The 15,608-nt window shown below is 34.2% G+C and overlaps 1 protein-coding gene across 4 annotated transcripts; it reads right to left on the minus strand.

Moving 5' to 3' along the window:
- Positions 1–528: 528 nt before the first annotated feature.
- Positions 529–13,575, minus strand: LOC129887279 (cullin-1). 4 transcript variants are annotated; one of them, XM_055962313.1, is made up of 21 exons: positions 13,476–13,556; positions 8,112–8,262; positions 7,509–7,700; positions 7,326–7,425; positions 6,167–6,352; positions 5,287–5,334; positions 5,003–5,206; positions 4,802–4,879; positions 4,534–4,623; positions 4,377–4,457; positions 4,234–4,296; positions 3,105–3,140; positions 2,945–3,031; positions 2,702–2,851; positions 2,538–2,593; positions 2,327–2,447; positions 2,092–2,253; positions 1,772–1,915; positions 1,446–1,664; positions 1,188–1,355; positions 529–1,096 (listed from the first exon to the last, which is right to left on the minus strand). In XM_055962313.1, the coding sequence occupies exons 3-21, from the start codon at positions 7,640–7,642 to the stop codon at positions 995–997; spliced, it is 2,229 nt and encodes a 742-aa protein (XP_055818288.1). In that variant the 5' UTR covers positions 7,643–7,700; positions 8,112–8,262; positions 13,476–13,556; the 3' UTR covers positions 529–994. The 4 variants fall into 4 exon arrangements, 3 of the variants coding, with proteins under 3 accessions (XP_055818288.1, XP_055818289.1, XP_055818287.1); XM_055962314.1 differs by having other exon boundaries at positions 8,112–8,237; positions 13,476–13,552; XM_055962312.1 differs by lacking the exon at positions 8,112–8,262 and having other exon boundaries at positions 13,476–13,575.
- Between the last annotated feature and the right edge of the window lie 2,033 nt (positions 13,576–15,608).

Below are 15,608 nucleotides of genomic sequence, written 5' to 3' on the forward strand. Positions count from 1 at the left end.
CCCCCAAGTTGTTGCCGCTACATGACTGGAGACATTATCGTGGACCTGGGTCTGACTAAGTAAGTACTTCCATGTGTCAAATTCCTATCAGTCCACTTGTCAAGGCTGGACGTCCTTGCAGACGGCATTCTCACCAAATTAATCCAATTTCTAGGGCACCGTGTTCTACAACTGATGGAATACGTCATGAACACCAACTACGGTGCCAACTGCCAAGAAATGTCACACGAGTTTAATGGAACCATCATGGGTGGTCGTAAAAGTTGGTGCATGCCCGTACTAAGATATTCATTGTTAGAATGGTGGATTGAGATTTGAGAGCAAACATAAGTAACTTTAGGAGTGTTAATATATCGAGCTGGTATCTTCGATCCCCAAAGCTATACAACTTAGATTATGGCCTGAATGCCATTCCGAAGCCACAAGTTTTTCACGTCTGCAAAGTTTGGGATAATGGACCTAAAAATTAGGCAAGTGATTCATTCAAGAGAGACAACTTCGAGTCATGAGGATCCAAAACATTATCAGTTCCAATAAACTTGCACAAGGTTGAAAGAAAGCCCCATAAGGACCACCAAGGTCCAAATCACAATCTACAAAGAACGATAAAGTAGAATTGCAGAGCATGTACTAAAGTAATTACCATTGTGCTTAATCCAGATAGGGTAAGCTGCTGGCTGGAATATTACATTTACTCAAACTCGAACAGGTAGCCGACAAAACACAGAATAGAGCAAGAGAAAGGGCCATATAAGATTGGAAGAAGTAGTTAAGGTAATCTCATCTCAAGTATCTGAGAGGCAATTCTACTTTTTCCTGGGATCTTAACCATTTGTACAAAATGTTTCAAGCTCCTGATGCAAAGCAGGCAATCAAAGGTCCAGGAAGGTAGGAGTTACAGAGATCCTTCTTCATCTTGGGCCGCATGTTTCTCCTCCTATATCGGTTGCAGAAATCCATACAAACATCACTCATTCACTATGATCTGCACAAATCATGCCAAGTACTTGAACAAGTTTGGGTTATCTTTGTCCCTCTCTAGGTAATCTCTAGTTATCAAATCTTCAATTCTCTTCTTGATAGCTTTGACATCAGGCTGTGGAGTATTCAAAACAAAGTAATTAGCTCAGTTGAACTTGAATAACGAACATTAAAATTGAGAAGTAAAAGTTCATCCCTCAGGATACCTTGAACATTCGTCCTAACTGCTCAACGCACTCCATGACCAGTTGCTGGTAGCCCAATACTTTACGACTCTTCATAATACGCACAATTGAAGCATCTATAGCATACCGCCGATCCTTGTCAACGTCTTCAATTACCTTTTTCTTCTCATCAACAGGAGGGAGAGGTATCTGCATACCCATTACAGCAATATCCTCACAGGGTCAGTAATGTAGTGCAACAATTCATAGTAGAAAGGCTAACCTTGTCATTAATTGTACCTTGATCCTCCTCATTTTGTCAGTGAACTTTGAGTTGAACTCAAAGACATCAGTCGGAGAAATTGTTTTGGTGCTTGGCTCCTTGTTGAGAATCTTGTACTTTGCACATGAAAGGGAATGAAGAAGCCGAACAACATCATCATCTGATAGGTTTAATTGCGTCATGATTTCTTGGTAACTCAATCTATCTGATGCATTAAAGAGCAGCAAAGCAGAAGCCTACGAAAAGGAAGAAGTCTCAATCTCGTTTTCTCATTGATAACGTAATAAAAATGTTTCAAATTACCTAAGCCAATCTGATTTCAAAAAGTAAACCAACAATCAACCTGATAAGTAGTGACAACGAGCTCAATAGTCTTTGGCTCAAATTTTCCATTTATGTTGCAAGTTCCCAATGAGTATATCCACGCAAGTTTTCTGTGCTTCGTTTTTGTTTGATAAAACTCCTTGAATACTTCAACGCACCTAACCTGATAATGTGCAGCATAAAATGCATCAATGACAGGATATTTGAGAAGAAAAACGATTCAAGCAAAAAAACATGCATCATTCTTTCCCCAAAGGAAGAACATCAGCAAGAGGAACAAGGGTAAAAACCAAGATAAATCGACTGCATAATGCCAATTAACAGATTGATATGATATACCATTTCTGCTGGGAGGTTGAGATCAAAAGACTTGTAGCTAGGCCAGAAGCCAGTAGTCAAGACAGTCACCGTCAAGTCAATTCCTGGATTTGCTATTGGATTATTGCTCAAATACTCCTCAAAGCTGGCTTGATTCTCCCTTGCCAATGTCAAATCTGTGACCTACAGGAAGAGAAGAAGAATGTCACAAGAGAACATAGCCTCAAATACAGCATAGTTGATCTGGATAGCTTACCATACCCTCCATCTTTGATGTGAACTGGCCCCCACACTGCTGCTTCAACTTTGTTAGGATACTTCTCTCATGTTCATCATTGGCACTCTTATCAAATAACAACCGTCGGGCTAGCTTTTTCCTGAAAAAAAAGAAGGAAATCATAAACTTGTAACAGAGAAGAAGCTACTATCCACTTGTGGTTGAGATACACAGTAGCGGTAACTCTTACCTATAGAATTCTGCAAACAAGTCCTTATCACTAATATAAGCTAGCAGCTTTACCACCTGCAAGTGACATCTATTATTAGCTTTCTCCTACTCCAGTAGTACCAAGAAAAAGCAGATGTTCTAAGAGGAAAAGAAGGGAAGGGGATTTATAGAGTAAGAGCTCACCTTCTCCAACGTCTCTTCAATGGCTTCATCACTCAATTTTTCACTCCCACCTTTTTTGAGAATGTTGTCACAGAAAGTGGCAAGAAGTTCAGCACTTGAGCTACCAGCAACACCCTTGTTGCAGAAAAGTTCGAAAGCTTCTTTAAGTGCCTAGAAAGTGACAAAGGGGACAGATATTAGCAATTTACCATAATGCACAGAGTAGAACAATTAAATTAGACAACTATCCCGTGCTCCACATACCTTGTGAAAAAGTGTGTGGTTCTGGAAACAGTTATTCACATATGCCAAATATTTATCATGAAGCTCAATTACTTTCCGAACAAAAACCTGAAAATTCAGAAGTAAGTTCACCGCCTAAAACATATTCAGGGATCAGATAACAGATTTACTGAGGGATTACCTGTTCTTGCAAACCAACCACATCTCTCTTCTCTGCCTGTTGAAGAGCACTAGTTGGTCAGAAAGAATGCAAGACATTGAGCTATTTCTATTAAATGCATTCACAAAGAAATACCAGTCTCATCTTTTATAGAACCATCCCTAAAAAGATGAAATGAAGTAATTTTGACATTGTTCTAACCAGCAGAAGGGGAAAAGTAAAAATACATAAAGGAAGGAAATGTGACAAAAATCAGTTGCTGGTTACCTAAGCAACTGTTCATCCTCTTTCTTTAAGATAAGTACACAATTTGATGGGGATTTCTGCTTTAAAGAAACTTTTACCATACCAAATTATCACTGATCATGTACTGAAGGACAAATAAAGTAAATGAAACAAAACAATCACTGAGATGAAGTCAAACTTTGTGACTTCATGGTTTTGATACAAAAGAGAAGATATGATGTTTACAAGAAATCTCTGAACAAAATTCATCAAAAGCAAAAACTAGAAATTAGAATAAGCAGAATAGCAAGATGCTACCAACAAGAATTGTGGTGGAGTGGTAAGTACTCCTTCCTCCTTAACTAGGTCTTGGGTTCAAGCACCCTTGGTTACAGAATTGCCTTTGTTAGGGAGCGCTTTTCCCAAATGTGGAACATCCCGGTGCGAATCCAGATTTACCCAGTCCCCAATGTGGGTACTGGACACCGGGTGTAAAACCAAGAAACAAGAATAGCAAAATGCAATTCAGCAATCAATAGCTAGTCTCACAACCTGACATCATCTTCCCTTTTCAAGAGATTGCTGTTTTTTGAGAAAGGTCACTGAACTTTTTGGCAGCATGAGCTTTCTAATGAATGGATGTCCCTTTCCCTAATATTTATATCGAGCATTTTCTAGGGACAATCACCCCCCCCCCCCCCCTCCCTCACCAAGAAAAAAATTCCAAAACTCCCAGTTCATAACAGATAAATGTGTTAACTATGAAATAAGAGTTTATCAGACACATGAACACAAGTAACTTGACATATTAAAATAGCAAAAACTTCTAGTTTGATTAGTTGCAAGTCAAGTTATACACACCAAATAAGGAAGAACCAAATTTCTCAATACCAAAGAATTTGAGAAAAGGACAGATTGTAGAAACCTTTTTGTTGCTAGCAGCATCTTCAGCCTGTTTCACCAGAGCTGTACCTTCAGCAGTAACATGCTGCATTCAGATTTAAAAAAAGGATATATAAGTAACTTATAGGCATACAATCGAGAATGTGAGGTCATGAGATCACAAACCTGCTTAAATATATTAGCCACAGGGTCTAAGCCTCGAGGAATCTTAGAAAAGAGCCTATACATCCTTGATAAATCTTCCACCTAATAAAATCATCGTGATTATGTCAATGATTGCAAAAAAATTCAGAAACATGGACATTAAGATGCTGATTACTACCTTATCATCTCTAAGTAATGCATGGCATCCAGAGTGCTCCTTCTCAAGAAGTTGAGTGGCATACACAGACAACAACTCATGTTGCACTTTCTGTAGAAAGGAGAGAGTAGTAAGGTTGCAGCTAATTTAAAGTTGATAGGCCAGATCCAGAAAAAAAAGACGTGAACAACAAAAACTGAACTTGTCAATACAGGATAAAGTTAGCAACATCCTCCATCTTGAAGGCTAGAGTTCCAATAAAGAAAAAAGATTAAGAGCTAGAATGAACCTCAAGCAACTTTGTCTCACTGCTTGAATGGAGATAATGAGAGACCCTATCCTTCTCCCGTTTCAAGCACTCCTCGGCCTAAAGGAACATTGACATGATTATGTAGGTTAACATATGGACGTTAACCAGAAAAAGGACAGACAGAATAAGCAACAGGGCAAGAGTGACAGAATCAAGGGGTTGCATACGCAGTATACTAACTTTCAGCATATAATCTGGACATGAATCTTCAAGTATCCAGTTAGAAGCTTTGCGAGAATAATAAGCTGCAGTGTCCTTGAGCATTGCAGCTTCAAAATGATTCTCATAATAATCCATTGACCCCATTCCAATTTCAACAAATATATCTAGCACATTCTTCAGTAGAGCTCTGTCAATTTGCTCTCCCTCACGCTCTTGATCAATCTGATTAGAGGAATGTTATTACTCAATTAGAAGGAAAAAAGAAATGGTAGTGAGAACTCAAAGCAAGACCAAAGGGATACCAGAGATATAACAGCATCCCTGACTTTTCCATTCAACTCTTGGTATACCTGAAATAGAAAACAGTTGCCAGTAAGATACTCCCTCCATCCCAATTTATGTGACTCTAACTTCAAACTTCCTATTTCCATATTTAGTAACAATCTAACTTCAAACTTCCTATTTTTCTTATAGCCACAAAAAAAATTATAGCTTATTTTATACCACAGTTACAAAAGTCTTTCTTCTTTTCTTAAACTCCATGGTTAGTCAAACACCGTCACAAAATTGGAATGGAAGGACTAAATGATAACATCTTTTCATGAAAGGACGTGGCAGTAGTTGAGTATATTGTCAAACTAAAAACAAATTCTAAAAGAGGCAAAAACCAGAAAAGAAAATCTAAAAAATCAACATAAAAGCCATGAGTTGAACTCAATGCTTTAACCAAGCAGTGTTATCAAAGGCGAAAAGCGCAAAAAAGCTCTAAGGTCCATCATAAAGTGTGGGCTTTAATGAAAAAAGGCGCAAAGGGAGAAAAAGATACAAACATAAATGTTTAGTCCAAGACCACTAATTATAAACATGAATGACAAATATATGACCAAGAAATTGAAAAAAAAGTATGATAAAGTGAAATATCAATTGTTTAGGGTCATTTCTTCAAAAGAGGCTCATTGGCAAGGAAAAATTTGCCTTAGAACCTTGATGACCACACTGAAGTGCACATAAAGCGTGGTGAAGCGCTCAACACGTTTTGAACGTCGCTTCAGGGCTTAAGCGCGCTTAAAGCGCGCCTTTGACAACACTATAACCAAGGGATCAGGTGAAGATGTTTTAATAGATGACCACAAAAACAAAATTCTGATTAAAAGAGAAAAGTGAAGGAGAACTGTAAATTACCAGATCACGGAAGCAAGTTAGTCCAACTTCATTAAGCCCCGGCAGCGATCTCCGGGCAATGAAATAGCGGTCAAGATAATGGAAGAATCGCGACAACCATCTGACCATGACCTTATGGTTTGACCACCTTTTTACCAGCTCTCGCAACATGAACTCGTCATGTTTTTCTCTCAAAGAAGGCAATACCTATTTTGAAATTGAATTGCATTGTTGAAATTTAGAAAATGTCAGGAGAATTATTTGGAGAAACAAAAATTAGGTAAACAAACTTTAAGCCAAATTTGAGTTTTCCATCATTTTAAACTCCTAAGCTAAATTGCGTGCCTAAAATAACATACAAAAAAATCCATGGAATTCAATTGTGTTTTGAAACTTCTCCACTTGCCGTGTATAGCAAGAGCAGCCTTTCTAAATTTAAATCTTATACAACGTAAGTCCTCTTTTAAAATCAGTTTTAACAATAGTGAGAGTAAAAATTTTAAAAAAAATACTCCCTCTGTCCCATTTTATGTGGGATGCTTTCCTTTTAGTCCGTCCCAAAAAGAATATCACCTTATTATAATTAGAAACAATTTAACTTTAAAACTACTCTTGTACCCTTAATGAAATGATTTTCAGCCACACAAATATCTAAAGATTGTTTTAAACCACAAGTTTCAAAAGTCTTCTTTTTTTCCCCTTAAATATCGTGCCAAGTCAAAGGGTGCCAATTAAATGGGACAGAGGGAATATGCTTCTTGGGAAAGTAGTGTCTGAATTACATTCAGATCCCAAAAAAACATGTTGATACTTGCACATGGATCCTCAATAAATAAAATCATAGAGGGCACAAAATAAAATCACAGAGGACACCAAGAAAACTAACCGTACTAAGCCCTCTTTGTTTACATGCCTAAAATCGAAACATAAAAGAGGCAACAAAGGGCTCACCAAACTAATGATTTTCCTTTTCTTTATTAAGGAAATCATTTTATAAATTTCAAACATTCCAGAATGATACATAGAGAGCAAGCAATCAAGAATGGTACATGGATATAGCAAACATCAAAGAAAAAATAAGAATAATAATTCTTCAATTCTTATTTTTCTTGTTTTACTGTAGTACCTCGTTTAATTGCTACTAAAGTGAAATGTGAATGAAAACTGCAGCTACCCTTACCGTTGTTGTGATATATTCTTCAAAAGCTTCACGATATTTGTCATAGAGCTGTTGAGAATAATCATGTGGGGGCTTCTGAGTACACATGTTGTAAATTGTCCTGTTAGTAGACTTAAGGAAACAAAAGGTGAATCAAATCCAAGTTATCTACATGCCTAACAGTGTGGGAGTCTAAAGGGATACGTATACAGCATCATATAGTCCTCTGAGCTGAACTGAGGCTCAGGAAGTCCTTCTAGAATGTTCTTCAGCTTTGTAATGCCCCTTTGCATGAATTCCCATCCATGTTCCAGATCGATTGTGCTACGTTGGTTCATTGTGATTTCAATATTTTCACAATTCAACAGAATGCAACCCTACACAAATTCCAAACACCTGTGTCCATGTTCCCAAACTAAATCACATCACCAACTAAACTCAACAAAACTAGTAAGAAAATCAAGCAATTTTTAAGATAGTCAGAAAATCAAATCACATTAATATTTAACTTTACTGTTGAGAATAAACAAACATGTGACAAAAAGAGTGCTCTTATTAAATACTCTCTACGTTCCAATTTATGTGGTATCTTTCGAATTTCGAGATTCAAAGTTTCAAACAAGTCTATCTTTGATCGTAAATCTTTTATATATTTTGAATTATCAATTATTGTGACTTATAGTACTTTTTATGTAGTCTAAAAACATATAAATTTCATTTAAAATTTTTTGAAGATTCCATGCATAAATTCCCCTTTGACTGTCAAAAAATGAAAAGTGAACACATAAATTGGGACAGAGGGAGTACCAAACATCTGATGTTGGACAGGCTAAAAACTTGGCTTTATTTTTGAAATATGGAGCAGAATACTTGGGTTGGGCTGTCGAGGAGTGATAAGATTGCACAAGTACCTTGAGCCATTTCTGGGTCTCTCTATAGAAAGGGTAGTAGAATACGACTAAAAATCAAGACCAGGAAACAGGATTACATATTGGAGGCTTAAAATTCAGCTAATACAAAGAGAAAAAAAGATAAAGTAGCACCAAGAATAGAATCCAATATAAAAGGAAGGAATCCAAGTTCCTTAACTGGAAATATTACGAATTACCACCGTTATAGATGCCTAATTCCTTAAGCACATGAAGCATTAACACCCTCGGATACTATGTGAAATCGAGAAGTTGCGAAAGTTAGCCGCAATTATAGAGAAAAACTTGTAAAAATATTCGGTTCAGAAATAAAAGGAAAAGAAGGTCAAATGATGTCGTTAATAAATTCATCGGCAAGGCAATAGGTAAATCGTAGATGAAATCATACAACTAAATCTAGAATTGGACGAAGTTAGGTATTCCACAAAGCAATTCATAGGTAAAACAACATGAACTTACCTTAAAGAGAAGGAAACTGCAAGAATGCATTCCAATATTATCAGTAGCAGCGATTAGACCAGTAAAGAGTAGGTGAAGATTAGAAGTAAGAAGACAAGGATGAGTTTTGCAATCAAAATAGAGAAGTGTTGATTCCTTTTTAAAAAGCGAAATCAGAGATCAGAGATATACAAATTATTTTCTGGTAACAAATCTGGAAACATCGAAGAGAGCAAGCTGCTGATCTCTATTTTCTCCGGAATTTGCAGATAATTCTTTAACAAACCCAAAACTCGAATCAAGACATACAGTGGGATGTCTCTACTTTTTCTTTTCGCAGGGTGTGGGGGAAGAGGTGCGGATGACATGTGGGTATGAATTACTTGCTCCATTTCATCTTAACTGAATTTTTAAGCTCATGTAAAAATATTTCTCTTTTATAAATTCAGTTAATATGAAATAAAAAAGTAATTAATTAGGAGTGAAATAAATATTGCCTTTTATTTCATGGGAAAAGAACATTTATCTCTTAAAAGTGAAAGTATTTATCTGTTTCATTATTTTTATACCTACTTTTTATTTTAAATTTGTGCATTAATGTCATGCTGACGTTAGCGATTATCTTATATGATACTGATAGAGTATCAATATATCAATAAAGTATCACAAAAGATTAAGTTCAATCATATATGCTACCGATATGGTATCAATAGATCGATAGAGTATCACAAAGAATATATTTTCTACAAATTTACAGTTTTACAAATAACATATTATAGTACTATTTGTTTTGTAATTTTTAAATAAGATATTATAGTAATATTTTTTCTTAATTTTAAAATACATAACATAATATAAAGAAAAGTAAGATAAATAAATTAAAATAAAAGAAATATTACTATATAAATAGAAGGAATTAAAGGAGAAGGGAAAATCGGTCAATTGACCGACTGATCCTAAGCTACTCAACATTCGCTTCTATATTATAGTTAAAATTAACGATCGAATATTGATCTTTTTAACGTCCGGATTTTATCCCCTTACTAATATTAAAATGAAAAATGCCTTTTTATGATGAGTTTTTTTTTCATTAATACACTTTTAACGATTGCATTTCAATTCCTTCATTAAGAGTTGGTCGTTAAAAGTCAAATTTCTTGTAGTAAGAGCTCCATAAGAGTACAATAATGTGCAGCAGAGACTACCTACATTGACCCAAAATGAAAAATCCAAGTAATTACCTCATTTGCTATCAATATTTACTTGCCAATAGATCATCTAAGCTTATGATTCATAACAAAACAACTCACAAGTACAATTCAATTATTCATGTGATCTTTCAGTCATGCATATTGCTCGGTGAAAAGAAATTCTACTCTATGTTCTATTTAGGGATTGATTCTAACAAAAAAAAATTTGCAAGCTCTTAACGTCCTTTGCCCCGGAAAGGGGCACTTTTTAGGAAACTACAGTTATTTGACTAGTACCCACATGGTAACAGCATTTTGGTGGCATGAGACATGTTGGTTGGTGTCGTATGATATATCTCTAAGTACATCAACGTAATTGATTGATTCCTAACGATTTTGACTTGGTTCCAAAGACCCTCACTTCATAGGAATTCCACAAGAACTAACTTTCCAACCAAGTATTCTTAGGACCTAGATAAATTAGAGTTACCAAATTTGCACACTTGGCCCTAAAAGACATGGCCTATTGCTTTTGAAATCTATTCAGAATTCCACCAAAAGTAGACAATCGAACTCAAACCCTATCAGTAATGAACAACACTATACCTAACTAAAGGACAAACATTTATGCTCAGAATCAAACTCAAAAAAAAACGTATAGACCTCACAACAACATAAAATTAGTCCATCAATCACAGATCTGAAGATCGCAAAATCAACCACAACAAAACAACAAATGAAGAGGCAATTAAAACCAAAACCACCAAATCAGCTATGCATCATAGGTATATACATACATGTGAACGGTGTACATCGAATCGGAGCTCACAATTTAACCGAAAAACATACCTATAATGTCACCGGAGAGCGAAGGAATTTGCCAAAAGAATGATCGGAGAATCTAGACCTGATGAGGGCACGAGGCGGAGCTACAAGGAAGCATTGATGAGAAGAAGAGAATCAGATGAGATCTGAATCTCTCTTTCCCCTTTTATGCATTTTTTCTGTTTCCTCGAAAATGTCCCTCATACTTCTAACTATTTCCATTTTTGCCGCAGTAGTTTGTTCGTTCTTCATTTCGGGTAATTGCAAATTTACCCCTACTATTTCTATTTTTTGCGCATTTTTACCTCAACTGCTTGAATAGTCTCTTTTTTTCTCTTTGTTTTGGGAAATGTTCTTTATGTTTTCCAACTTTTCATGCTTTGATGGTCAAAATATTTGAAAAATTATTTTTTCTAGTAAATTAAGTTTCTTAAAAATGAGGAAAATGACTTCCCTAAAAAAAGTAGGAAAAACAAGTTGCATAAGTGACATTCCAAGTTTACTGTCTCCTCCTACCCACTTAATCCACCAATCCCTGATCATTCTATCCCCAGCCACTCGTGAACTCCCATTTTATCCCATCCCACCTTATGGTATTTTGCAAGATAACATATAAATGCTCTTGAGATAATACTTTCTTGTTTACTTGCCAAATACTAGAAAATAAATAAGAAACCACTTGTTTATATTGGGTAAAATAAGTAGGTTTCTTACTTATTTTTCAAGAAAATATTTTCTAAAAAATTTCCTTTGTACCAAACACATACGAATATAGCACGTGAGTGCATATTAATTCATTTTTAGTCAAACCTCTCTATAATGATCATTCTTTATAGCGATATTTCACTATAACGACATGATTTTGCTCTAGAACTGATTTTTCATATTACATATTATTTTTCTATAACATTCTAAGTAGAAGTATGTTTCTTTTTTTTGTTTTGCAAAATTACCCCTCTATAACAGTCATACTCAAATGTTGTCTAATATTTTTTTGTAAAAAATGTATTATGTATAAAATAAAATATTAAAAAATTATGTTAATCGCCATCAATTCATGCACATTTTAAATTTCAAGTAAAAATACTTGGGTTTCAAGGCTTCAACAAAGTGAGGGGCTTTTAAGGAGCGATGCATACTAGAATTCCACAAGTACCCTGAGCCATTTATGGATCTCTCTATGAAATTGGTAGTAGAATATGACTAAAAATCAAGAACAGAAAACAGGATTACGTATATGAGGTTTAAAATTCAGCTAATACAAAGAGGATAGAAGATAAAGTAGCACCAAGAATATAATCCAATATAAAAGGGACGAATCAAAGTTTATTAACTGAAAATATTTCGAATTACCACAGTTATAGATGCCTAATTGGAGAAGGTAGTGGGTTTTTTATTGGTTCAGTGTGACCTTGGTCTTCTAAAGATTCTTTACCACTCTGAATTAGATATTTAGTAGGGTGTATAGGACTATCAGTATAACGTATTATCAAGAACAATGAACCATATATGTAACTAAACAAGTCCAAACTCCAAAATTCAAGTAATAAAGAAACGGAGAATATCACCATGTCACAACAAAAAGAACCCCTCAAGAGAGTTCCATAAGAATACAATAATGTGCAGGAAAGACTATCAACAGTGAGCTGAAATAAAAATCCTAAGTAATTACCTCATTCAAACTATCAATATTTACTTGCCAACAAATCATCTAAGTTCATGATTCATAACAAAACAACTCACAAGTATAGTTCAATTATTCATGTGATCTTACTTTTCATTCATACTTATCGCTTGGTGAAAAGGAATTCTACTCTACGTTCTATTTAGGAATTGATTCAACAATTTTTTCGCAAGCTCTTTACGTGCTTTTCCCTAGAAATGAGCACTTTTCAGGAAACTGCAGTTATTGGACTAGTACCCACACGGTAATAATATTTTGGTAGCATGAGACATGTCGGTTGGTATCGTATGATATATCTCTAAGCACATCAACGTAATTGATTGATTCTTAACGATTGACTTGGTTACGAAGACCCTCACTTCATAGGAATTCCACAAGACTAAATTTCCAACCAAGTTATTCCTAGGACCTAGATAAACTAGAGTTACCAATTTGCACACTTGGCCATAAAAGACATGACCTATTGCTTTTGAAATCTATTCAGGGTTTCACCAAAATAGAAAATCGATGACAACACTTTCCAATAAACATATATATATATATATAAATAAGTTAATAAAACTGAAAAGACAAAAAGAAAATACCCATTAAAGACACTGAAAACTGATAACTGTGTAAACACTAAAGCTTCAGGCAGTTAACGAAATAAAACAAACTTCTTAAATTAGTTGTTCATATTGATTTCTAGTTTAAATAAATGTATTCTGTTGCAACATAGAATGAACTGGAAATCGAATTCAAATACTACCAGTAATGAACACCAATATACCTAACTAAAAAGGACAAACTTTTATGTTCAGAATCAACTATAGAGAAATAAAAAAAACATATAAACCTCACAACAAAATAACATTAGTCCATCAATCACATCTCTGAAGATCGCAAAATCAACCACAACAAAACAACACAATTTCAATAACTACTCGAAACAAAATTAATAACAAGATCAATCTGAAGCAAATGAAGAGGCAATTAAAATCAAAACCACCAGATCATCTATGCATCATAGGTATATACATACATGTGAACAGTGTACATCGAATCGAAGCTCACAGTTTAACCGAAAAATATACTTATAATGTCATCGGAGAGCGAAGGAATTTACCAAAAGGATAATCGGAGAATCTAGACCTGATAAGGGCACGAGGCGGAGCGGCAGCCTGCAAGGAAGCATTGATGAGAAGAAGAGAATCAGATGAGATCTAACTCTCTCTATCCCCTTTTATGCGTTTTTCCTGTTTCCTCGAAAATGTCCCTCATACTTCTAACTATTTCCATTTTTGCCATGGTAGTTTGTACGTTTTTCATTCTGGGCTATTGCAAATTTACCCCTACTATTTATGGTTTTTGTGCATTTTTACCTATGTTGCTTGAAAATTCTCTTTTTTCTTTTTTGTTTTGGGAAATGTTCTTTATGTTTTCCAACTTTTCATATTTGGATGGTCAAAATATTTGAAAAAATATTTTTTTTAAAATGACAAAAATGACCTTCCTAATAAAAGTAGGAAAAACAAGTTGTATAAGTGACATTCCAATTTTTTTTCTTGACAGAAAAAAAGATAAGGAAATGGCTCCATGTGCTCTGATTCATTATTTGGGAGCATTACCAAAGTGTTTCAAAGGTGGGATTATCTTGACGTAGGTCTGTCTCTGGCCTATCTCCTCTCATCCACTCAATTCCCCAATCCTTGACCATTTCATCCCTCTGCCTCATCCCACCTTATAGTATTTTGCTAGATAACATATAAATGCTCTTGGGATAATACTTTCTTGTTTACTTGTCAAGCACTAGAAAATAAGTAAGAAGCCCACTTGCTTATATTAGGTAAAATAAATAGATTTCTTACTTATTTTTCAAGAAAATATTTTCTGAAAAAACATTTTTCATGAAAAATATTTTCCTTCGTACCAAACACACACGAATAACGCACGTGAGTGTATATTAATTCATTTATAATCAAACCTCTTTATAATGATCATTCGTTGTTATAACGGTATTTGACTATAACAACATGATTTTGCTCTAGAACTGATTTTTCATATTATATATTACTTTTCTATAACAATATTCTACGTAGAAGTAGTCTTTTTCTTTATAAAATTACCCCTCTATAACAGTCATACTCAAATATTGTCTAATATTTTTTGTAAAAAATATACAAAAAATATTATGTATAAAATAAAACATTAAAAAAATTATGTTAATCACAATCAATTCATGCACAATGTAATTTCTGCCTGCTAAAATACTTAAACAATCATTTTTTTTAGGAAAACAAGTTTTTTTAAAAATGAGGATGAAAGTAGAAAAAACAAGTTGTATAAGTGACATTTTAAGTTTATTGCCTCCTCTCACTCACTCAATCCCCCACCCCTGACCATTCCATTCCCAGCCACCCCTGAACCTCCATTCTTTATCCCATCCATCTTATAGTATTTTGCTAGATAACATATAAGTGATCTTTGAATAATATTTTCTTGTTTACTTGTCAAATACTAGAAAATAAGTAAGAAGCTCACTTACTTATATGGGGTAAAATAAGTGGGTTTCTTACTTATTTTCTAAGAAAACCTTTTAAAAAACCATTTTTCATGGAAAGTATCTTTCTTTGTACCAAATATATACAAATAAAGCACGTGAGTGCATATTAATTTATTTATAGTCAGCATCTCTATAACAATCATTCGTTATAATGATATTTCACTATAACAACATGATTTTGCTCTAGATCTAATTTTTTATATTATATATTACTTTTCTATAACAACTAGGGGTGTACAAGTTAAACCGAATCGATGAGCCAAGTCAAACCGACAAAAAAAACCTTACCTATGATTTGGTTTGATTTGGTTGGTTTGACGTTAAAAAATATAAATTGATATTTGTTTGTTTAGTTTTGTATTAACAAAAAAAGTCAAACCGAACCCAAAACGAACCGACATAATACATACATAATTTTAATTTTGTTATACACAAAAAATATTTATTATAATATGATTTATAAGTATTTTATTGAATTAGTTTATAATTTTCAATATTTACATATATTATTTCATATTTGGGCTTATAATATGACTAAAATAATTGACATGTATTGTATTTTTTTGTGAGTTTTTTTTATATATTTTTCTAAGACAATGTCTTGAAGATGCCATTGTATATCCTATTTTTTTAGATTTTATTTATTCAAATATCTTTGAGATGCCATTAAGCAAATATTGCACGATTAAGGGTTGA

This window comes from Solanum dulcamara, chromosome 4, assembly GCF_947179165.1.
Source record: "Solanum dulcamara chromosome 4, daSolDulc1.2, whole genome shotgun sequence".
Classification (NCBI taxonomy): Eukaryota; Viridiplantae; Streptophyta; class Magnoliopsida; order Solanales; family Solanaceae; genus Solanum; species Solanum dulcamara.

Excerpts from the sequence above, each read along its gene's own strand:
- LOC129887279 (XM_055962312.1), bottom strand. The coding sequence starts at position 7,642 with ATGAACCAACGTAGCACAATCGATCTGGAACATGGATGGGAATTCATG. Across the intron at positions 5,207-5,286 it reads GGGATGCTGTTATATCTCTG|ATTGATCAAGAGCGTGAGGG; the intron begins GTATCCCTTTGG and ends TCCTCTAATCAG. Across the intron at positions 1,916-2,091 it reads TCAACCTCCCAGCAGAAATG|GTTAGGTGCGTTGAAGTATT; the intron begins GTATATCATATC and ends GCACATTATCAG.